Source organism: Pollicipes pollicipes, unplaced genomic scaffold (genome assembly GCF_011947565.3).
Source record: "Pollicipes pollicipes isolate AB1234 unplaced genomic scaffold, Ppol_2.1 Scaffold_3447;HRSCAF=4054_pilon_pilon_pilon, whole genome shotgun sequence".
Classification (NCBI taxonomy): Eukaryota; Metazoa; Arthropoda; class Thecostraca; order Pollicipedomorpha; family Pollicipedidae; genus Pollicipes; species Pollicipes pollicipes.
The window spans coordinates 19571072-19596113 of NW_023596297.1; the positions used below are offsets into that span (position 1 = coordinate 19571072).

Genomic DNA, 25042 nt, shown 5'->3' on the forward strand with positions numbered 1-25042 from the left:
CCAGCCGGGCGGGCCGCCGCAGACCCAGCCGGGCGGGCCACCGCAGACCCAGCCGAGCGAGCCACCGCAGACCCAGCCGGGCGGGCCGCCCCGGATCCAGCCGGGCGGGCCGTTCCGGACCCAGCCGGGCGGGCCGCCGCAGATCCAGCCGGGCGGGCGGTCCCGGACCCAGCTGGAAGCCGCATGTCGGGTCAGCGGAGAGCGTCCGGCGGGGCCAGACACGGCGTGGCGGCGCTCCTCCGGCGGTGTGAAGGCGATGCGGGCTCCCGCAGCGACCGTCTCCAGCAGGCCGTCGCGGATAGCTGGTCCGGCTCCGTGACCAGGCCTCCGGCTTCGTGTGGCAGTGACGTAAGTTTGGTACCGTACTTTCCTGAGCCGGGCACCCTCTGAGCGGGGCACTGCGACGACGACGCGGTTCCCTCGCCAGCGTCGCAGAACTGTGAGGTCGGATGCGTCGGATCGTGTCGGGTTTGTGGCGTTTGTACTGGAAATGCGTACTGGTGACCTGATTTCCGCACCCCTGCCACGAGTCTACGTCTCACAGTACAGTCTTCACACGCCAGCACTGCATACATTCACGCGGGAGAGCATATGTACACCGATTTACAGCACATGACTAATCGACGAATCCGTTGGGCGGAGAGGGGTCGTCGACGCCCCTCCCCCACCGCGCGCAGTTCGACGGCGCTTAAAAGTGCACTTCTAGCACATCTGTCGGCGTTTCAACCTGACTGTGCTTCAAAGTCTGGTCACTAGATGTCGCGCCAATCGAGCCCCGGTTGGCCTGCTCTTCTGCAAACTCCCGGATCGTCTCTTCGATCTGGTCCAGGCAACTCCGCAGCAGGTCCTGAAACGTCGGAAAGTATACAAATGAACACCCGCCGCTGGCCCATGCGTTACAGACCCAACGGATATGTCAAAAGCGCATGGCAAATAACCTACCCGTCGGCTGACATGAATAATTACGGTAGTAAATGAGCATATCAGAGCATTTAGCACGAGCTGACCAGCCGCGGCTACGACAAGGCTACATTTGGTTTGCGGAGACGGCCCTCGCCCATTCCCACCAGCAGAGTTGAGCAGGGCCCCGCGACAGCCGTGCAATCATTCACGCCGCGGCGTTATTCTGAACGAGACAGCGCACTTCAGTAACAAGGGTCCTGCGCGATCATTAGAGAAGCCATTACGGCCGGGGGACGGCCAGGTGCGGAGGGTGACAGAGGACCGACGGTGTCGCGTTAGTCGGCGCCAGCCCACCCGCTGACTCCCATCAGCTGGCTGTGACCTTGACCGTCCGGGATCGGCAGGAGTGGCCGTAGCTTTGGGCAGCCGCCGACAGATGTCTGGCTACGCGGGAAGCAGGACCAATTCAGGGCCGTCGTGGCAACGGACGTCAGCGAAAACTCGACGATCCCGTTCGATAATCCACACCACGCGATACACATCCCTACTAGGTGTCCTCCGAAAGCAGGTCCGAATGCTGGAAAAGCCGCGAACGTTTGGGAATGTTCAGGCTCACAACCAGAGGCCAAACCACCCGTTCGCGGGAGGCCGCGATGACCTTGATTTGGTCGGCACCGCCGCGATCAGGAGCGTCTGAGATCTAGCCAGCGATCCCATGCAGCCGCGCCTGTCCAGCATCAGAGCAGTGGTACCTCAGGTCAGTCTGGGGCCCGCTGCTGTGCCGACGAGGTCACTGCTCCGTGTGCGAGCCTTCGACCGAAACACGCCCCACGGAGGGGTCGACATGTGCTCACGTGCGTCCAGTCCGCACGGCGCGGGACGTGGGAAAAGTGGTACAGAAGGTGTGTGATCAGGACACATGGCCCGCTTCAAGTGGGCAATGATTCTTACGTTGAACTCCGCCTCGTACCTCTGGAGTTGGTGCTTCGACGCAACGCCATTCGGGCGCCGGTAGCGGAGTGGTTAACGCGTCTGCGTTAACCACTCCGCGTCTGTGTCTGCGGCAATCACTGCACGTCTGGGAATCCAAAGGCACAGGATCGGATTGCACGCTCATTCCCCGCGGTGTCCGCCCTTCTTGCCAGGTTGATAGGCAGGCGACGCCATATAGCCTCAGCAGCTGGGTGTGTTATAAAGCCCCAATAACGAGCGACGATGCAATGCCATTCATCGCGACAAATGACTATCCTGGTCCTAAGATGCGACACGAATGCATCCTTCGATGCCGGACCCTAACGTCTGCTATTTAAAGGACGTATGCAACATCCCGTTCTATGCCTCGCAAATGCCGTCGAACGAACTCGGTCCACCCGACGTCCGCGAAACCAGACGCGGCTGTCTTTCAAGTCCGTGGGAACGTCCCCGGGGGGAGGGGGGACGGGTGGCGGGACTAGTTTGTTGGACCGGGTGAACGGCTCCGCCGAAGGCCAACGCCGCCACCGCTGAAAAACTACGCCGCTCGACTCTTCCTCTTCATTTGTTTTCGACCGCAGAAATTTTCACGGATGTTATAACACCCGGGAGAGCCCATTGACTTTAATCACGTGACCAATGAGATGGAACGGGGCCGGCCCAGGAGGCCACGCGCCACAAAGCGCGATCGCCACAGTAGACCAAACGGAGCACATCCCGCACACAGCCGAACGCGACCGGAACGGAACACCGCCTGACCAAGCGGAGCACGCCCTTGACAGGGTGGATCACACCCCGACGGAACAGAGCACGTCTCTGACAGAGGGGAGTACGTCCGTGACGTAACAGAGCACGCCCCTGCCAGAGCGGGGCATACCTTCAGCAGAGGAAGTCGCTCACCACGCGACGCTACGTTCCAACGATCCTGAGCTGCCGGCTGCCGGGGCAGCTGCTGTGGTGACCTGAGCTGAGGCTGCCAGAGCGGCTGCTATGACCTGAGCTGAGGCTGCCAGAGCGGATGCTGTGACCTGAGCTGGGGCTGCCAGAGCGGCTGCTATGACCTGAGCTGAGGCTGCCAGAGCGGCTGCTGTGACCTGAGCTGGGGCTGCCAGAGCGGCTGCTGTGACCTGAGCTGAGGCTGTCAGAGCGGCTGCTGTGACTTGAGCTGAGGCTGCCAGAGCGGCTGCTATGACCTGAGCTGGGGCTGCCAGAGCGGCTGCTATGACCTGAGCTGAGGCTGCCAGAGCGGCTGCTGTGACCTGAGCTGAGGATGCCAGAGCGGCTGCTGTGACCTGAGCTGAGGCTGCCAGAGCGGCTGCTGTGACCTGAGCTGAGGCTGCCAGAGCGGCTGCTGTGACCTGAGCTGAGGCTGCCAGAGCGGCTGCTGTGACCTGAGCTGAGGCTGCCAGAGCGGCTGCTATGACCTGAGCTGAGGCTGCCAGAGCGGCTGCTGTGACCTGAGCTGAGGCTGCCAGAGCGGCTGCTGTGACTTGAGCTGAGGCTGCCAGAGCGGCTGCTGTGACCTGAGCTGAGGCTGCCAGAGCGGCTGCTGTGACTTGAGCTGAGGCTGCCAGAGCGGCTGCTGTGACCTGAGCTGAGGCTGCCAGAGCAGCTGCCGCGACCTGAGCCGCCGGCTGCGCGGCTGACTGTCGGCCGGTATCCGTGCGAGCAGACTGAGGTCGCGCGGAGACGGTCCGCCAGAAGAGGGCGTCGGCCACCGCGGCAGACTGCCACTCTCCGTGCACGAACAGGCCTCCAGGTCGAGATAAGCCGCGCGGAGCCGCCGGAAACGGTGCCGAGCGAGACACACGCAGCATCTGTGCGGGATCCGTGCGGGATCCGCGCGGCGGCCTACAAGGACCCTGTTGCGGTCGCAAAGAAACGAAGGATTTCAGCTGGACACGGGATTTGTGGGAGCTCAAGAATGTCCAAACTGAATGCACGCAGCGCGCGAGGCCCACATGGGTCCATGCCACGTCCACGGAATGTACAAGGTACCCACACAGCCTCCCATAGTTTCCAATCAGAGGCCGTTGGCGATCTCCTTGCCGGGTATCGGCACACCGGGCCTCGTCGGACCATCAGCTGGCCGAGGTCGGGTCCCAGCACGCGGCGACGGCGCCGCCCCGTCGGCCGCGTCAGCGTCCGTGAGCGACGGCGGCGGCGGCGGCGGCCCCCGCACCTGTGCCGGGCGCCGCTGCAGTCGGCCGGCCAGACCGTCTGCAGCCGGTGAGTCGGCGACCTCGCCGCCCACGCCCCGCCCCGCCGCTGTGCACGGGTCGGGGCGGGGCGGCGGCGGCCGAGTCGAGCCGAACGCCCCGCAGAGACGGCGCCTGAGCGGCGGACGCGCGTGCCTGCTGGCGGGCCGACGCCGGCGCTAGGGCGCGGGCTGGGAGCTCGAGTTCAGCTGGACATCCCGCCGCACCACTGCCCGGCTGCGGCGGCCGCTGGAGCTTCCCAGGCCGCTGGGAGCCGGCCGCCGCCGCCGTGTCCCGGCTGATGCACATGTGCCGCGCCGATCGATTTCGGTGAGCGGCGTTGCCGTGCCCGGCGCCGCCGTGTGTTTACACGGCCCCGTGGTCGCCTTGAGTCCATGACATAAGCAAGCGGCGTGGGCGGCCGCAGTCAACAGCCCGGCTGCCGCACCGCGCCACGGGCATCACCAGCGGAAAGGCCACGCGTCAGTGGGTATGGAGGGGAGGAGGGAGCACCCGTCACAGAGCAGGACAGCGCGCGCGGCGCTGGACCCCGTTCAGTGCCAGCATCGGGTGGGTTCAAGACCTTACGGGTGGCTGATTTGTTCGTGTTGCACCGAAGGATTCTAGCGACGCATGGTACGTATGTATGGAAGCTGGATACATATATCGGTTTGCTTTGTTTGAATATGTTCTTGCTACGCAAGCGCAATCATAAGTGTTTTGTGGATAAAATTAACACGCAAGTCACATCGATAAAAACGTCGAAGCATTAACTACCCAAAGGGTCCACGTTATTCCAAAGACCTTTCCCTGCTCAAGCACAGGGCATAGGGCCACCGCGCGCGTTCGACAACGGTGAGTGGTGACGTCACTGACCGTTTCGACGGCGGTGATGCGGTGCAGCTGACTGAAGATGTCGCTCATGGCGGCCTCCCGCCGAGCCGGCAGCAGGCCCTGCACGGCCGCCGCCAGGCTCGCCGCTGCCACCATACTGGCAGAGTAGATGACAAACTTGAACTCTGAAACAATGGGGACCACTCAGCGCACCGATCGCACCGCTGCCATCGCGCTGCCGTAGACTCCGCGCGCATCCAACAATATTTTCGTCTTCTGTGGGAAGAAATCAACAAACGATAAAACACAAGAGAGCAAAGAGCAGATGTACGTAAGTGCCGAAGAAATACAGTCATGAGGGAACGGCAGAAGGAACGAGCGCAAGGGGAGGGAAAAAATACGAGGACAGAGAACGGGAGAGAGATAGGGGGAGGGGGAGGAGAGAGAGCAGGATATTTTGGAAAATATCAACACATTTTAGACGTTTCTGAAGCCTGCTGAAGAATCGCATTTTAATTATAAATCTGGAAAGCTCAAAAATGATCCCTGATTCACATGGGCCTTTCAGTTCGCTAAGGTTTCGTCTTCTCGCTTTTAAAAGTCTATAAAATGACGGCTTTAACATAGGCCCAATGGACAGTGACCATTGCATGGTGTTAGCTCCGCTGTGGCAGGTGCTGAAGGTCCATGGTGTCACGGCCGAGCGCAGAGTGTTAAAGTGGCAAATGTTCAGGATTTCATGGTGCTGTTAAGGCACGGTTTCAAATGATGTTCTACTCGTTTTAGGAACAGAGAAACACGAACACATTTTTGCAAGCCCAATCCTTGTCTCAGCTCACTTGCTCACTTCTCTCACGAGAGGTGAGCGGGTCGGGGCCCACCCAGCAGCTTACGCCTTGTTTCTACATTCACGTGGCAATGTAGATGATTGATCTATGTCTACGCCCAAATGTGCCAGACCCACCTTTGACCCACAAGGGCAATTTAACACTATATCATCAGCTGATACTTGAACTGTTTGATAACGTATTTATTATACGTATATATTACTAGGGATGCCACTCTGCATGCTTTTGGGTGTATATCCCCAATCATGACGGACTTGAGCAATGTGTCTATGTAGCCTCAAATGTCTAAATTGTTGCTGGAGGCAGATACATTTTTTTTAAAAACTTCCCTACGTGCCTTATCCTCTGGGTTTATACGCCTTGATGGATGAATGCATGCATACATGTTTCTGCGTTTGTCTGTGTGCCTATGCAACATGAATAGCGGTCTATGCGTAAACAATATCGGCTTCTTCACATAACTTTTCGATGATCCAGTCCGAGCCCTTAATTGTTAGTATTTCTGGGATTAGCGCGCATGCTAAACAGTGTTTGTTGCGTGTATCCTGGCCTCATCATACAATCATGACATTGTTAGCCAACAGCACCATGTTGCGGTGACGACCTGTACCGCAATGCTCGGCACGTCCGTCCTGCCCTCTGATGTCACCTGACCCCTGGCGCGGCCGCTACCACTGGCCGCAGCCGAGCCCAGTCAGTGACATATAGCGAACGCCTAGACCGACTCGAACCCACCCCCAGTCACGGACGACTCGAACCCACCCCGGCCACGGACGACTCGAACCCACCCCGCCACGGACGACTCGAACCCACCCCGGCCACGGGCGACTCGAACTCATCTGCGTCACGGACGACTCGAACCCACCCCGGCCACGGACGACTCGAACCCACCCCCGTCACGGACGACCCGAACCCACCCCTGCCACGGACGACTCGAACTCACCCCCGTCACGGACGACTCGAACCCACCCCCGCCACGGATGACTCGAACCCACCCCCGCCACGGACGACTCGAACCCACCCCCGCCACGGATGACTCGAACCCACCCCCGTCACGGACGACTCGAACCCACCCCCGCCACGGAAATCTACATGCATGCGCACGTACACATAAATACACACACATACATGCGTGCCTCTATGCACGTTTTTTGTTGAGGCCGTATGTACACATGCGGGCGCATGTGCATGTATATTGGCCAGGCACCTGTGCGTATTAAGGTGACGACTCCGCCCTGGCTTGGTTTTGCAGCTTGTCATGGATCAGTACTTCTCAGCTGGGCCATTCCCGCCGCTCAAAATACCGCCGGTACAAACACAAACAGAGCGGGAGAGGTGCAGCGGAGGGTCGCGGTGGAAATAGCCGGGGGAGGGAACCAACACCCGCGCCACCCCTAGGGAGGGGCGCCGAACGCCCGATGCCCGCAGGCTCACGCGTTTGTTTTGGGCACCGTCTGCGGAGAAGCCGGCCGACCCGGCGCCACGCGGACGTCGGGCCTGGAGTCGCGCGACGGAGCGCGGTGCCTTTGGTGGCGTCCCCCCGCCGGCGGCCTCGCAGCGGCAGCAGGCTGCCGACGGGCCCGCGGGTCGGCGAGCCCGCGCCGTCGCCGACACCGGAGCCGACACGACAGAACCCGAGCGGAGGAGCGGCGCGGGGCTGGCGGCCGGACTCCCGCCGGCCCGTCCCCTCCGCCTCTCTTCCCGCTCCTCCCTTCCTCATTCCCACGGGCCGGCGTCGGGCGCGGCCCCGAGAGGGGTCAGATCCATCACGGGCGGTGACGCGCCGTCATGAAGTCGTCACCTCCAGCCGGCGTGGCGGGACGGACACGGGCGGGGCCGGCGCGCCGCCGGACCGCCGGTGTCCGGTGTCGCCCCACCCCGCTCTCACGGCGGCGCGCTCACACGGGTATCGGCGGGCGCCGCGGCACGCAGACGAGCCGCAACTCACAACAAACCGGCCGAGAAGTCGACCGCACTCAGACTCGCCTCGCCCGGCCGCTGTCGCCGCAGTGGGGTAAACAGGCCGGAGAGGACCCTCCGCCCCGCGGCCCCGCTGACCACCCAGCACTAAACGACCCAGTTCGGCTCAGGAATTCTGGGGAGTGAGCCGGGCGGATGCCGCGCGTTTCAAAAGGGGACAGAACACAAGTGTGCTCTGAGGCGGCCCAGGACGCCCTGACCCAGAGCTGGATGCTTTGTGAAGCACTGAAAGCGCCGCCTTCTCCAGTCCAGTTTCAGGCCTTCTCACTGCGAATCACTGATGCAGCGGATCGTTAGGACCGGCAGCGATGAGAACGGAACCAACTCCACGAAGTATCGGCTAATGACTGTAAAATCCAAGACCCCTCAAGCCGGCTCGCCAAGCCCGGAACGCTTAAAAAAAGGAAAACAAAAGTTTGAAAGTTCTGCAGACAAATCACAGCAACACCACCTCGCATGACCGCAAACTCAGTCGTCCCCAAGCAGTGCATTCAACGAATGAAGTGCCTCCTTTAAACAGAACAGCTCTCGACCCACACAAAGTTCAGTCGATGATGATCTATGCTCAGAGTCGGCGGTAGCCAGTGTGCAGTGTAGACCAGTGCCGGCCAAAACGCTTCGGGCAGCGTCGAAGTGCGCGTGGACCAACCCATTGGAGCGTGGGGGACCCAACGTATTTCAGATATCCTGCCAGCCATAAGGAGAAAACACCGGAAAGCCCGGAAACTCTCGCAGTGGGATCATCCAAGCGCTCCCCACAACACTGTCTGATTGTATTAAAGAGTATCCGAGCGTCATTTCAAGACTGCCCGGGTGTTCCTCGAGAAGACTGCCCGACTGTTCCATCGCAAGACTGCCCGAGCGTTTCGCCACAAGACCGCCCGACTGTTCCACCACAAGACTGCCCGACTGTCGTTCAATCGCAAGATTGCCCGAGCGTTTCATCACAAGACTGCCCGAGCGCGCCACCACGTACACAGCACGTTGCTCGGCCCGGACGGCGCCCAGGTTGGTGCTCCGTGGCGGCCGACACCTCCGGGGCGCCGCGGCGTGCCGCCCCACACGTGCAGGGCGCCGCCAAAACACGAGCCCTGGCAAAAACGGCCACCGCAGCGCCGCCGACGGCAGAGCGGCAAGCAATTTTTCAGGCGCGCTCGACAAACAGCGCTGGATCTCAGGCGTATCGCGTTTCAATCCGGTGACGGCTCCGGCGGCGGGACGCTGGACAAAAACGGCGTCAGCTCGACCGGCGGTCCGGCGGCGACCGACCCCCCACGACCGGCGGGTCCGCCCTCGACCCTGGCACGTGGATGCCGGCCCGTCGGCGGCGATGTTGGCCAATGGCCCCACGCTCCAAAGGTCGGTCCGTGCGCACTTCGACGCGCCCGAAGCGATTTGGCCGACACTGGTCTACACTGCACGTTGCCTACTAACGACTCTGAGCATAGATCATCATCAACTGAACTTTGTGTGGGTCGAGAGCTACTCTGTTCAAAGGACGGCACTCCATCGCCTACTCCGAACTAGCCGGGCGGAGCCGCGTCACAGCGCACGCAGTTCAGGAGGCAGTACGTGGCCAGAGCTCGGGTTTCTTGTCCGTCACTGGCCGCCGAGTTCTCCGCCGCTTGAACCCTTGTGACGGCCGCAACCCACGCCGCCAGAGCGGGTCTCCAAGATTCAAATGAATGGCCTCGCGGACCCAGTCTTGCCATCTTGATTGGATCACACATTCCGCGGCGGACTTGCTTTTTCTGGCGGCTACACGTTTTTGTCGGCTCGTGCTTGCACCCTCGCGCCTAAGGGCGGTCTCACCAGCCAAACTGGTCAGCGGTGGTTCATGCAGCACCGGTGGCCTGTAGTCACGGAAGGGTGGCCGAAGGGAACTGCACCCGGCCCGTGGCGTGAATGGCAGCTCATGGGGAAATACAGGATTCACATGCGAAGGCTGTCAGCTGTTGCTGTAAGGCTGAAAAGAAAATGCGTGTTACATGAAGTGCTGGATGTAATTTTTGCAGTTAAAGCGTTGATTTCAGCCTGAATTATGCCTCTACACCGTAGTTTCAGAGCCTTTCTCGTCTCTTTATGCCCTTGTCACAGCAGCCGAGAAAACAGAGGTCAGTGACCTGGGGCGGGGACCATTTCGGCGACAGCTCTTCAAGGCCTGGCTTTCTGGGCGGGTGGGGCGTGTCAGGCGCTCACGCCGACACTGACCCGTCAGCCCCAGATAGCCCACCTCTTCCGCACACAAAGGAAGACGCGGCCCGCACAAAGGCTCGGCGGCCGGCGACACGGGAGAAGGGTCAACCGCGCGGGGTGAGCGGCGCGGTAATCTCCGGCGCCGGTCGAGGCCGGGGCGCTCGTAGCGTGGTCCGAGCCCTCCACGAGCTGGCCTAACTCAGGCGCGGGAATCTGGCCGCAGCGCCCACCCTGAAGGGGCCTCCGCGTCTCACCAGCATCGGCGGCTCCGGGGACGGCGGGCGCGCGGGGCGCCCTTGGTCGGGCCCGACCGACTCAGAAGGGGCACGGCACGGGAGAGGGCGACGAGGGTAATTGGGGGCGGCCGGCCCTAGCTGCCTGTTGTCGCCCGCTCGACCCGTCCAATATTGGCGGCATTCTTCAGGGGCTCCTCGGGGAGGGTGCGCCGTCGCCCGGCCGGCCGACCGCCGCCTTTTTACGCGCCAAGTTCAAGGGCGGCGGACACAGGTCGTTGACAACGACACAGAGGGCGGCGAGGCGCGCTGGTGTCCCCAGCAGGACTCGCAGCTCCAAATCACCATTCGTAGACGGATGGCAGCCAATCACGACCACATTAGTCGGCGCCGGAACGCGACGCGGACTGATGAGGCGGCGTTGGTTGACGCTTTCGCTCCCTCTCCCTCCCCACAGCAGCAGGTGTCGCTTGTTGTCACAGGCGCAGCCAGACGAGCGGAGCCTTTCCGAGTGAAATGTTTCGACATGGCGGCGGCGGGCTGTGCGACACGGCAGACAGCCAATTTGTGAGCTGTGTACACGCCTCCGTGTTTGATTTGCGGCGGGTCCGGGGTTAGGCCCGGAGTGCGGGGCGCCTCGACACCCATCGATCGATGCTCGGTCTGCTGTCAGATCCTGACAGCGGGCCGACATGCCGCCGAGTCAGCTCTGTTGCCAGCCGCGCCAGTCTCTCCAGAGACACCAGCGGAACTGGGCCGACGACCGCCGGGTCAGCTCTGTTGCCAGCCCCGCCAGTCTCTCCAGAGATGCCAGCGGAGCTGAGCCGACGGCCGCCGAGTCAGCTCTGTTGCCAGCCCCGCCAGTCTCTCCAGAGACAGACACCAGCGGAGCTGGGCCGATGGCCGCCGAGTCAGCTCTGTTGCCAGCCCCGCCAGTCTCTCCAGAGACGCCAGCGGAGCTGGGCCGGCGGCCGCCGAGTCAGCTCTGTTGCCAGCCCCGCCAGTCTCTCCAGAGACAGACACCAGCGGAACTGGGCCGACGGCCGCCGGGTCAGCTCTGTTGCCAGCCCCGCCAGTCTCTCCAGAGACGCCAGCGGAGCTGGGCCGGCGGCCGCCGAGTCAGCTCTGTTGCCAACCGGTGTTGTGGTTCAGCTGCACGTCTGGGAAGCCAGAGGTACCGGGTTCGATTCGCCGCGGTGCATGCCCGTCCTGCCTAGGCCAGAGGCAGGCGACACGATGAACCCTCAGCAGCAGTGCGTCGCAAAGCCTCCAGTGACGGCTTGCTTCAGTCTCTGCACGCAGAGAAACGAACAGAGCGCAGAACTGACGCCGAAAGAACGGCGCGCGCTCATGCCACTGGGGCGGGAAGAACGAAGCCTGGTGAGTCTACGATGGACTATGGCAGAACTAAAATGAAGACTGTAAGAGCCCCACGCTTTCAATAAAAAAAACTGTTATTCTGACGCGCGGGATACCATGGCACGGAAGTGAGTCGACATCCGGTGACAGTCTGCAACACGCAGCTGGAACAGACTTGCAGACACCAGCTGAGGGCCGGGTGTGTCAGGACAAGCGGAGACCGGAGGCCCGGCCAAGGAGCAGCCCCAGCCGCGGACGTGCATGCGAATGACGACTCTGGACTAAGTCAACTCAGTCGACGCAGTCCTCGTTACATTCTGCATCGGCTGCCGGTAAACCCCCATCGCTCCCGTCCTTCTGAGCTGGCGCGTGCCGAGCATGCCACCGACGGACTGCCGGCGCGACTGGACACCGCAGCTCGCCAGGAATCTGGCGGCGTGGCCGGCGCATGGCAGCCCCACCGCCCCGGTGGCCAGCATGGGTTATTCATGACCGCGGCCGGCGACACGGATCCCACCTACGGACGGGACATTTGTGGACCGTAAGCCCGACCCGGGGCGCACCCCTCCGCTGCAAGCGGCCGGCCGCGCATTCATTCGGCGCACAGCTGCACCCAGCACGCCTCCTCCGAGCGCGTAACGAGCTCCACCGTCAGCTCCAGCATGCACACACCTCTCCCCGAGCCGTGATGGCATGTATTGGTACGCAGCGGCTCAGTGGGCCAGACCTCGCCTGGCAGCCCGCTCAGCGAGCTCCCGGCGAGCACCAGCCGGTGACGAGAGCACATGCCGAAAGGAGCCCGCGCGTCACAAACCGGCCGCTCGGCCCGGCCGGCGGACGGCGGGCAGAGGCGCTCTCAGAGGTGAAACTGGCCACTGGGAGCGGTTGGCCTGAGTGCGAGGGCGCTGTCCGTGGTTCCGCGTCGTGCCACCCACAAGGCCGTGCTGCGCGAGTGGCCAGACACGCGCCGCCAGTGAGCTGAGACTCCGGTCCTGGCGGCGACCGTTACCAGGCCACGTGCGCTCGTGCGATAAATTCCGCAATTACGCCCATCAAGCCAGGGTTCAGCGGTCCCCGCACAAAAGCGGCGCGAACTCACGGCCGACGTGTAATTGGACCACTCGCACCGCAAAGTTTGATGCTGGTGTGCACGACGTAAAGTGTTCCACAAACGTCAAGACGTTGCGCGTTTGCCTGTTTAACGTCGGCCGCATAGTTGATTAATTGCGGTGATGTAGGCTCCACTGCGTAGCGCACGCAAGGGCAAAAATGGGCCAGCCCATTTCTGCGGGCGGCTTGGCATTTCACGATTGCGTGCAGAGCGAACACCGCAGACAGCGAGAAGAGGAAGGCATTTAAAAATCATATGGTAGGTGGCCGCAGACGCGGAACAAGTTGTGACGTCACATGACGAAAGACTCCAGCACTCACCGGTGCCGGCCAAAACGCGTGCATCGCGGGATCAAGTCAGACGGCGGCTCGTACTGCGCTCTCTAGGTCGCATGACCATTTGACCTGTCACGGGGCCTGGTGACGGGCGGCCCGGCAGGCCCGGCTGGCGCCACGCTGCCCACCAGCTGGCGCCGAGGCGGCAGGCTGTGACCTTTGGCCGCCCCCGCGCAGTAACTGGCGCAGCTAAATCGGCAAAAACGGCGCGGACAGGAGCCACTTCAGTGTTGACGTCGGTCATCCGTCATCGGCGGGGGTCCTAATCGTTTAAACGTCCAGTCTAGCAGGAAGAAGATCCTGACCTAACCAGCTGAGACCATGCAGCTGGAAAAACAGCAAAATTAATGGTTCATTGAAGCCGGATAAGACCCCCGGAGCAGACGACAGGTCTCAATTAGTTATCGGTCTTCAGGATATAGCCGCCAATTTTCCATACGTCACCTGCCCACCCCAGACCAATTTCGGGCGTAGAATGGCCGATTCGTAACGGAGACCCTGCCAGTCTCACAAAAACAAAACAGCTTCCAGAAATAGCCCAGCCGGGCTGAGGGGTTCGAGAAAAGGGTGAGAAAGGGCGGGGAAGACGGCGGCTTCGAGAACAAAACTTCCCGACGTTTCTCCGGCACGCAACAACCAATGAAGTCGCCGTAAAATGGTCCAGCCGAGCCCACCATGTGGCGCATTTGGGCCGCCGGCCGGTACGGTGGGGACGAGGTCCCGGTATTCCGGCTTGGGGTCTGCCCCAGTCTGACGTAGCGCTGTCGCACGCGCAGGCATGAGCAACGCGTTATCGAGTTTTACTTTCCTTGAGACTTAACCCACACACCCATACAAATTTTTAGACCAGTTTCTCTGCTAATATCTATTCAACATGCCGGTTTTCGCGGCACATCAAAAAAGTAATTGTCACCGGTACGCCGGAGGAAGAAAAGACGATGAATTTGTACTTAAATGCCACACTAGGGCATCACAGCAAATACGTGCAATCAGCATATTCACATGAGCCTTGATGTTCACAGCTCCCGCATCATCAAGGCGTCCATAGCCATGACCTCTGCGTGACCCTGAGTGACCGTGACCTGTGACCTAAGCTGACTTACGCAGTAGTGTGACCTCCCCGACCTGTGCTGCGCCCAGAGACCGATACGTGACCCTGACCGAGCTATTTTCGACGCGGCTGTGGTCAGTACATGACTCAGACTGACCTGTGCTGCACATGACGATGAAGGTCTGTGCCTGTCTCCGCACGTCAGGTATTCTGGAGGGCGGCAGGTACCGCTCGAGAGACAGCCGATGGAGCAGCGGGTCCAGGAAATCGTGTGACGTCACAGCGTTGATCTCCCACCGCAGCCGGTGGAGCACCAACAGCTCCCAGTCCTGCAACAGGTCAGGTCAGGTCAGGCCAGATCAGAAACTGTCGATGGCTGGGTGCGTATAAGGTGGCATGATCATATGCGGTCTGAGTCAGAAACAGTCAGGTCAGACCAGTCCGGACCAGCACAGCCGCCAGCCGGGGCAGGGCGTAGGCTGTGTCGCAGTCGCAGCGCGCGGCGGGGGGCGCCGCTGCAGTAGCGTCGGCAGACAGCCACCACGCGTCGGCGCCCGCCGACAGCTGCGGCGCCGCCGGCCGCCAGACAGACGTGACGTCACGGGCCCATGTGTTCCGTGACCTTTCGTGTCGGCCGGCGCGCGCCGGTGGCGGCGGCGGCGGCGGGCGACACGTTGAGCCTAGCTACCCGCGGCGCCGCCGAGCGTGCTGGCGCGCGCAGAGGACGGACGCTACATTTGTGCCGCACCTCGAAGCGATTTATCGTTTAGAACACGTCTGTTGTCAGTGAAAAACATTATTTGTCAGTGAAGAGCATTTTTGTGAGGAAATAAAAAAAAATTCCCATCTCGCTAATCGGGGAAAGGTGTTCGGAGAAGCGAGAGAGAGAGAGAGAGAGAGAGAGAGAGAGAGAGAGAGAGGGCGGGAATCAACGAAATAATGATGCAATGCACGAATCGATGCGTTCCCGCTGCAACATAGGTAGGCTTCTAAACATGCGGAGTGTGGTGGAGCACCCCACAGCTACCGCGCACGCTAGCACCACCCTCCCTGTCCCTGTTGCTGGGCCGCCGCCCGCGCCGCGCTGGTGCAGCCTCGGCGTCGAGCGGAGGTCGGCCACGGAGCCCAGCTGGGCCAGAGCTTCCGACGCGCGTCGCCGTCCGCCGCGCCGCCGCACGCAGCGTCCGACCCGGGCCGGTATGGCCGCCGCCGACCACAGGCTGCCGGACGCGACTGGGTCGGCGCTGCACCGCGGCAGGTCCCGGGGCCAGGCGGCCGCAGAGCGGACGGGCCCGCCGGCCCGAGAGCCGGCCGACTGCCGGCAGCGGCGGCAGGAGGGACCGGGCGCGACGGCGTTGTCAGGGGAACCGGGCTCCGGCAGGGGCTGTCCTGTCACCAGACGGTGGTCAGTGACTCGGCAGTCACGCGCAGTCACCCGTCACCCGTCACGACAGGCACCCGTCACCCGTCACGTCGGCCAGGGAGAGGGCCGCCGGCAGGCCGCCACCCGCCGCGTTTCATTACGCCCGGTTCCCATAAACAGGTGCCTGCTGTTAATCCCATCGAGGGATTGTCCGACATGAGATGGTCCCGGGAGGGCGTGACGACGTGGACTGTGTCCGGCGACGCGCTGACAGTGACAACCCAGAGTGGACGCCGTCACGCGGTAACGTGACGTCACACAAAGCATGCCCGTGGAACGGAGGGTGACGGACTGAGAAGAGAACTGATGGATGGAAAACCAGAAGTCTGTAAAGAGCAGCTTAAAAATAGAGCGCAAGCTGTTAACAAAATCGATCTTTACCGACTTTCTGAAAGTCCAGCCGGCTGTAATAGCTTCCCTTGTAAATGAATCGCCAAACATAAAGTATTTGAGCAATACATGAATGACCAAGCACGAACAACATTAGATAGCAATGCTTGGTGATGGCCGCTGAATGTTCATAATAAAAAAACGCACACCAATGCTTTCAGCGAAAACCTACGGCTGGTGTCCATACTTCCGTGTTAACCAATTTTCTAACACCAAGGGGCATCCCCAGTCTAATTAGTATGTGTTCTCGTGTGCTGATCTTAGGAGGCCGTGCATATGGAATGGATATCGCCAGTCGTGAACGATAGTAAGTATATAGAGCAGCGAGAAGCAAACCGGTGCTGTTCAGCCTCTAATGCACTATAAGGAGAGATGATTGGCTCATTACCTTCATCACTTCTACCAGCCACCTTAATCGTTTCTGAAGAACCACCATGTGATGGTTCTAGCAGCAGCACGGAAATAACAGAGGGTTCATTGCACCACCACTTCGACTGAACCGCCGGTGAACGGCATCAGCAGCTCCACAGGGACAGGATCGCCCCCCTTCCATGCCTCGTCCAATCGATATCTCCGGCGGCGGTCTCTTGAAGCGGACGGTCGTTGACGCGCCAGGTATGTCGCTACCGCGCCGCTACCGCGCCAGGCTCGTGTGATGTCGAACGCTTGTAATTGGGGCGTGGTTAGCAAGTGGTCTTTTATTAGACATCCATTCATTCTCGAGAGGGAAAGCCGAGCCCCGGTCACAATAAACAAAACCGCGCAGGAAGCGATGCCGTAAAACGGACGCCTGTTTATTTCGTGTCGTAAAGGTGGCAGTCCAAATGGCAGTCCGGCCGATTAGGAGGAACCTTGAGGAAAGCACCGAACTCTTTTCGTGGCGGGCTGGGCGTCCCTGGCGTCAGTTCGACACTCGTGATGAGAGGGGCTGCGAGGGATGCAACGAGGCGGGGGATCTGCTCAACTCTCGCAGTACCATTCTCTCGCAACTCTCGCAGCACAGCACCGCCGACGCCGACACCACTTATAACTGTCAGAGCTCGAGCTGGGGCCATGCTATTACGCATTTTGATGAAAGTTGGCCAAGATCGGCGCCCTTTCACAAGCCGACGCCCGTGGCGGCGACGCGTCAAGTCTGGAGAGATACGAAGCTTTCGTCCGTGTGGGAAGTGAGGCGCTGGTAGGAGGGTGAAGAACGTAACGTGAAGAGAAAATGCGCATCTCAGATCCATACCAGCAACAAATCGAGCTGCGCTGAAGAAAGCAAACTTTTGACGAAACCACACAGTACAGAAGTGAAAACAGTGAAACCAGAAAATGTGTCGTTAATGTTTGGGTTAAATTCATGGGAGATTACGGCATGCTCTCCTCATGCGGTCGGAAGATTTCGATTCATTAACACCTTCCTCTTGTGTCGCATCAATTTTGTAATTATGGCCTTAGCATATCTTATCGTGCACGGTAGAGGTGTCGACATTGCGGCAGCGCTATAGGCCCCGGCACTACTACCGAAGGCAAGCGCGAAAGTGGCAGTATTTCACTTTTCGACTTGTTGGGGGGCGTTTTTTTAGCCGGATTGTTTTGCTGGTTCTAGGCAAATAACATTTCGTGTTTGTTACACGAAACCGTGTGTTGAGGGTTTGTAAACTAAAGATATCCAAGGATTTCGATTACCTCGACAAAAAGTTTTCATCAGGGTACGTGTCAACTCAATGCGGTAACAAAGAAACATTGTCTTACACCATTCGTCATGCGAGTGCTGCCCATGCCACAACCTGGGTTCCATAAAAGAGCCACATTCATTCTCACGCGATAGAGCACAGCAACGCAGCAAAATCACACCTGAAAAGGCAGCAGCAAAAAGTGGCGCATTTGCGTTCGCCAGCGGGTGGTCGTGCCATGATATCATCAGCTGATCGTGTCATGCTTCACCTGTCTCGCATGTGAATCACGCCTCGTTCGGGCGGCAGGACGGGGTGGTACGGCGGGACGGGGTGGTGCGGGGGGACGGGGTGGTACAGAAGACGTAGTGGCGCGGCAGGACGGGGCGGTGCCGCGGGACGGGGTGGTGCGGGGACATGGTGGTGCGGCAGGAAGGTGTGGTGTGGCGGGACGTGGTGGTGCGGGGGATGGGACGATGCTGGGGGACGGGGTGGTGCAGGAGACAGAATGGTGCGGAGACCCCACAGGCGGTTACATGACCGGTCAGGACGACGGCAAAGGGTGCGCCGGGATCACACACACACCCGGCGCTCGTGGCGTCTATACCGAAAGGCGGCTGACGGACAGACCAACAGCGGCCGCCGACCGCGCCGACTTCGGGTGGGGTCCGGGGGAGGGGGGGGGGGGGGGGGGGGGGGGGGGCGGGTGGCCTTGGTGGTGGCGCCGCCTTCCCCAGCTCACTCGGAGGAGGTCCCACCTCCCGGAACTGCGGCGAGCAGCCCTCCTCTGAGGAGCTCAGTGGACTGTGTCAGACCACGTGTCAGCTCTCCTGGCCAGTCTGTCCCGTGGCGGTCACGCTACAGAGAGCGGCACGATGTGTATCGGCCTTCGCTGCCCAGACCGGAGCATCATCACCGCTTATCCTCAGCCTCCCTCAGACGATGGTGCCTTTCTACAGCTCGTCAGTACCACAACCCACCACGCTGTCTGCACCAGCTCTCCCCCCCCCCCGCCCCCCGAGCTGGACCACTTCCGCCGGCGTGTTGAACAACACTGTGCTGGTATGTGTCGGTGTACCATTCAAACACTGGCCACACACAGAGACACACACACACACACACACACACACACACACACACACACACACACACACACACACACACACACACACACACACACACACACACACACACACACACACACACACACACACACACACACACACGCACGCACGCACGCACGCACGCACCACGCACGCACGCGCACACGCACGCACACACACACACACACACACACGCCTACACACACACACACACACACACACACACACACACACACACACACACACACACACACACACACACACACACACACACACACACACACACACACACACACACACACACACACACACACACACACACACACACACACACACACACACACACACACACACACACACACACACACACACACACACACACACACACACACACACACACACACACACACACACACACACACACACACACACACACACACACACACACACACACACACACACACACACACACACACACACACACACACACACACACACACACACACACACACACACACACACACACACACACACACACACACACACACACACACACACACACACACACACACACACACACACACACACACACACACACACACACACACACACACACACACACACACACACACACACACACACACACACACACACACACACACACACACACACACACACACACACACACACACACACTCACACACTCACACACACACACATACAAACAAACACACACACATCCACACACACACACACATATGCGGGTAGTGAGACCAGCTCGTTTGCCCGGCTCGAGCGGGAGGGAATGCCGCCGAGCCGGACAAAAATCGGCGGCCGTGAACCTGACGGCCGTGATTCAGGACCTCCATACAGAAGGACCTGTATCAGATGAGGTACGAGCTCCGGGTACTCGGCGCCAGGGCCGACCCCGAGACGGCCGAGCGCTTTAAAGTTTAAATAGCGTTCACTCCATCCAATGTGCAGGGGAGAGGCGCGTCGAAGTCCTTTCCGCTTGGCGGTCCAAGGTTGGACAGAAGGTCAACCCGCGGTGCTCACGCAAGCTTCCGGACGTCTGGAAATCGTGAGAACCAGCCCGAGCCGACGCCTAACGCCGCGCCCACCGCGCACGCTCCTCTCGCGCGGAACGACACGGGCGTACGCTCCTGAGAGACGGCGCGACGAAAGTCCGCCTCTCGGCAAGCGTCTGGCTTTGGGGGGCGGCCAAACTGCAGGTGCCGGCCATGACATGGCGAACGTGCGCCGGGCTCAACGTCCGCCAAACACGCGTGGATTTCCGGCGCGGGCACATGTGGCGCGGGCCAGCCGCCGCCGCCGCTGCGGAGCCCTTGTCATGACCGGCCGCCCATTCATTCGGCCAGACGTCCCGTCCGATTGTTTATCGTGGCCTGAGGGTGACCTTGCAGAGGCGGCGCGGCGCTGGGGCCGGGAGCAGGCGCAGGCCGGAGGCGTTGTGCGGTCAGTGGCAGACCGCAGACCAGAGGAGCCTCACTGACCCCAGACCACGGACAGATAGCAGGCCAGAGCCGCCCGCCTGACCATGGTTCGGGAGCTGACTGGCAGTGAACCAGCTAGTCCGGAGAATCAGGAGCGTTCGCCGAGGCGTAGAATCCAGGAAGCAGGCGATAGAAAGGATGTTGACTTCTTCACAAGCCATGCCATTTTATCCCAGCTGCATCACCCAAGCACCATTTGCCTCATTTGAAAACGAGGCGCGATTTGACCCAGCCGCTGCCCTGTAACGGCACCTCGATCGGGCCGATTCGGTCGGGGAAGCTGGGACCTCTCCAACGATTCACGACCCGCGTCAGCCCCAGGCGACGGAGGGCGCGCCGGTCACTGGCCCCGATCAGCTGCGACGGAAGTGTCTGGCTTGTGTCGAGGTCCAGCTGTCTGCGGCCCGTCTCACCGTCTCGAGGCCAGTGGGAACGGCAGGGCAGAGCAGCGCTGGCGCGCCCAGACCCAGCTCCGGGACCTGGCGCAGCACAGAGCTCTCCAGAGCTGGCGCGCCCAGACCCAGCTCTGGGACCTGGCGCAGCACAGAGCTCTCCAGCGCTGGCGCGCCCAGACCCAGCTCCAGGACCTGGCGCAGCACAGAGCTCTCCAGCGCTCACGCGCCTGCCCCCGGCTCTGGGACCTGGCGCGGCACAGAGCTCTCCAACGCTGGCGCGCCCGCACCCAGTTCCGGGACCCGGCGCGGCACAGAGCTCTCCCGCGCTGGCGTCCCGCACACAGCTCCGGGACCTGGCGCAGCACAGATCTCTACAGCTTTTGGACTGTGGAACGTGGACTATTGGGTGCGCTCCATGTGTGGGCATCCAGCACCCAGACACAGTGGGGTGCCGGCCTGGTCGGGTGCGGGCCAGTGGCGCTGATGGTTAGCGAGATTAAGCTATGACGCTCGAGGCCTGGAGTGGAACGGCTGGCCGGCTGGGGTGATAGGTTGTCTTAGGTCACATCAATGTTGCGCGGTATCGGCTGCCGTGGGTGCCTGTCAGAGCGCCATACGGCGGACGCCTAGGGGAGCCCGTCCTGGCTGGGGAAGCCGGTGGGGCTCTACGCCTGCAATACCGATCACGCGCGTCCGCCAAACCGGGCGTGGTGCCGCCTTCAGCCTGCGTCGTCTCTGGCAGATCACCTGAGCTCGGGGTGTGCCCGGCTACGCCGCCTGAACCGCCTGGCCGGGACGCGCGTCTGTCCAATGTGAGGCCCTTCAGGCTGACACGAGAGACCGACAGGCGGTCCGCCCACACGGACCCGGCGGCAGCTTCCTCTGGCTGCCGCGATAAGGCGGCCCGCCGGCTGCCGCGGCGCAGGCGGAGGGGTGGCGCCAGCAGACAAACACACCCCAGTCTGGGGCTCCACCTGCCGCGCGCTGCTGCTATCTCGGATACCGAGGCGACGAAGCCGGCACAGCCTCCCGCAATTTGCACAGCGGCTTCATGTCGGTAGGCAAGATAGCACAGATAGACAAAAAGAGCTATGACGCGGCGGGCGCCCCACAAGCATGCTCCCTTTAACAGAAGCTTCTCGAGTCCGCTTAGTATTCGTCACTAGTCAGCGTCGAGGCAAAGAGACTCTAAACAGCGTGGGGCCATCCATTTAACGTTGTCATTTGATTGCGTTTCTCCTAACCCAGAAGTCTCTACAGATGCGTATTCAGCCGGCGCTGTGAGCGGCGCTCAAAAGGGCTCTTGACAGGCGCCGGCTGAAGGAGGGCATCATTGTTCCGGGGCCGGTCCTGTGTGGCCTCCTGAGAGGAGACGCACCGCGGTCCGCGGATACCCAAGGGTCCAGTGTGACCGACGCAGACCCAGGGTGGTCCAACGCCCCAGGACGGCAGGTCTCCAGTTTGTTTTTGCCGTCGAGGAAGCACAGGCATAAGGTGGTTTTTCATCATGAAGTCGCAGAATCGCAACGTTGGGCAGTGCTCCTGGACAAAACCATTGCACCACTTTTATCACGTTGTAAATAGGTCAAAGATGATCTACTGCGGCGCCGCAAACTACCGCAATTAAGGGTGCGGAGATATGGCATTGAAAAAGGAATGCGATGTTCTTATTCAATAACAGCTGTCTTTGCTGCGCTGTCCAACGTATGATAGGTGTCGGATGGCCACATCTTGCGAACCTCTAGAGTGCCTTTCCAAGTTGCCTGTTCTGCACAAATTAAGGCCCTGAGGGTTATAGCAATTTAATTGGTAATCTGCTGAAATAAATTGCCGCAAAATGTGAGGCGACTCCTGTAAGACAATTGTAAGTGTAACAGCCTTGTTCCTCGTCAAAAGACCAGAAAAGTGGAGATACAGATGAGTTTATGTTTCGGCAACATGCGTTTATCGAAACGAACAGCAGGAGCGTAAGGTCTTCCGTTATTCGTTTCGATAAGGGCATATCGCCGAAATGTCAACGCATCTATATTTCCATTCTCCTGATTTTTCTACGAGGAATACGGCTATTTCTACCGTCTTATATATGTCCATAATGCTCCGCGCAAATGCGCTTTTACGCGATTTCTCGAAGTTACAGCACATCAATCAGAACAAAATCCGAGATTGTTACTTAATCCATCCAATCAATCCATTGTCACTAAAACCATCGCTAAAGGTAAACGAGGCAACTGAGATTCATTGATCGTCTGGTGAAGAGATGAGAAAGCAAGCATTCTGGGAGCTAGTTGAGAACGACACCAAGCATGGACTGCGATAAGCCATCGCAGATCGGCTCTCACAGGTCCAGCGTCGTGTTTGTGAAGCGCGCAGTGATAGAAATGTGTGACCGCTACTTCGGTTAGAAGTCAACTGGCGTCAGCTGATGCATTGTTGCGGCGCACGCGCCCATGACGTCGTCTGCACGCCTCGAACAGCCGCATAGCAACACACAGAAACGTAGCGCGCAAGCGACGAACACATGGGTGGGGAAATGAAAGTACGACAAAGGATGCGTTTAAACTGAAATGTAAATAGATACATGATATATATATAAATTATATATGTATAATATACATTATGTGTATATAAATAATACATAAATAGTGTACATAAAGGTACATATTTATGTATAGTAGACAAGCGATTTCAAGCAGAAAGTTATTCTCTACGGAGGGACAGCCGCAGGACATTCGGGTTGGAGACTGCAGGCACGTCGCTAATACTCACGGTTATATTCCGGGCTGCGATACTGTTGTCAGCGCACTGGACCAGGAATTCCACGGTCAACGGACAAGTTTCCCGCAGTTTCGAACTAATGAATAGGCATACCGCCCCCACAAGCTGCAAGTGGTCCTTTTTCACGCTTGTTACACTGAGAAATCTGTCCAGCAAGTTCATGGACAGTGGGAGCACTTCACTTTGGCAGTGTTGCTCTTCGCATACCTGTAAAGCACAAGGTGTTTAGAAAAAGATTCAGAAATTGTGTTTTCCATTCCAAACGCGATTAGTTATTGCCTACGCTGTGTGGGCATAGTCCTCTGTCAGAAGTTGTATATCAAGGGCCGGAACGGCATGAATTCATATTAAAGCTGTTTTATAACAAATTCGAGTTACGTTTCAACAGCCAAAATTCGCAATCGTGGTCGACCATTTGCCCCGAATTAGGCTACCCTGACCTCAACTTAGTCAAACTCTGTAAGCACAGACCATTATACATTTCGGACTACAGCTAAAACACATATATTAAACAAAGGCAACTAACGATTCGCAAAAAGCAAGGTAGCGAATCATGAGAAAAGGTGGTCACGTACCTCTACCATCCAGTATGCTAGAATCCGTCGCATAGGTGGCTTGATTTCTTTCTGGACGCATTTAAAATACGAGATGGACGGCAAGAAGCTATTTTCTGCGTCCAGCAAGTTGGCTAGAACCCGGCGGTCGTTAATCAGGGCCGGGTCACGAATGGCCTTGCAGACCGGTTCCGTCTCAAGCACTCCCGTTTCGCAGCAGAACAGACTGTCGCCTCGGTCGCGCGACATACTTCCAAAAATTTCGCACGCTGAACGTCTCCTAAGTTTGCCGGCGGCTGGTGCACGTAACGAGGCGACGCGCCGGTCTTCGAGCGCCGAGTGCCACGCAGCCGCTCCCGCCAAGACCGAACCCCGCCCCTCGGCCTCCGCGCGCCGAATGCCGACGCGCGCGCCGCACAGCTGATCGGCGCCGCCGCCGCCAGGCAATCAGCTGATTGAGGTCCGTCGCCAGCTGTTCACGCTGGCCGGTTGGTGGGTCGCTGGAGTCGCCGCCGGCCGAGGGGTTTTCGCGTCTCTCGGCAAGATTTAGAAGCGTGACGGACAGCTGGACAGCTGGTAATGGGCGAGACGAGTGCTGCCTCAGACAAGCGGTGGTGGCATATTCACAGAAGATGTCTTCGCAATATTTTGGTACCACCGCAGGAGCGTTGGATGGGTCAAACTACGGGTCCGAGACAGGGGTGAAGTTCCTATACATTAGGCGAGGGGGCCCAAGCTCCCTCTCCTCAGCCTGGGCTCCACAGCCCCCACAACCAATTTTGCAAGGCTTCACGCCTGGCCGGAGATGCTTGAACGAAGCCGGGACTGACAAACACCTCAACTGTGCAGCGTGGGTACCTGATGCCTTTTAACCATTGCACTGTAGCAAAGCAAACAGCAAACCTGGCACTCAGTGGTTTCACTTTCTAAAATCTGTAGGAGCCTGAGCCGATAAGGTAGGCCTAAGCTGGACCAATGCTTGATTTGTCCCCGGATTTCGGACACTTCAGTCTCAACCCCATGCATAATAGCTGTTTTAAGAATATTTCGCCGATCCCAAAAGTGGGGCTCATCACTGTGGGCAGCTGAATGAACAATCGAAGGTCTGCGGCAGTTGCAGGTGTTGCGTGTCCTAGACCACCTAAGGTCCCATCTGGGGCATCTTATGCCTTCACGATTTGATGGATCTGGAATATCTGGTGATTAC

General features: G+C 59.6%; 1 protein-coding gene across 1 annotated transcript; it reads right to left on the reverse strand.

Annotated features, from left to right (window-relative positions):
- Window positions 1-92: 92 nt before the first annotated feature.
- Window positions 93-24207, reverse strand: LOC119091841 (G1/S-specific cyclin-D3). Its single transcript, XM_037214737.1, has 5 exons — window positions 23857-24207; window positions 23273-23488; window positions 14178-14349; window positions 4950-5092; window positions 93-847 (listed from the first exon to the last, which is right to left on the reverse strand). The coding sequence occupies exons 1-5, from the start codon at window positions 24082-24084 to the stop codon at window positions 689-691; spliced, it is 918 nt and encodes a 305-aa protein (XP_037070632.1). The 5' UTR covers window positions 24085-24207; the 3' UTR covers window positions 93-688.
- Between the last annotated feature and the right edge of the window lie 835 nt (window positions 24208-25042).

Bases quoted from the DNA above. Each gene is read 5' to 3' on its own strand.
- LOC119091841 (XM_037214737.1), bottom strand. From the start codon at position 24,084: ATGTCGCGCGACCGAGGCGACAGTCTGTTCTGCTGCGAAACGGGAGTG. The intron at 14,350-23,272 runs GTGAGTATTAGC...GACCTGTTGCAG, and splicing joins TCGCAGCCCGGAATATAACC to GACTGGGAGCTGTTGGTGCT. The intron at 848-4,949 runs GTCAGTGACGTC...CCGACGTTTCAG, and splicing joins GCATCACCGCCGTCGAAACG to GACCTGCTGCGGAGTTGCCT.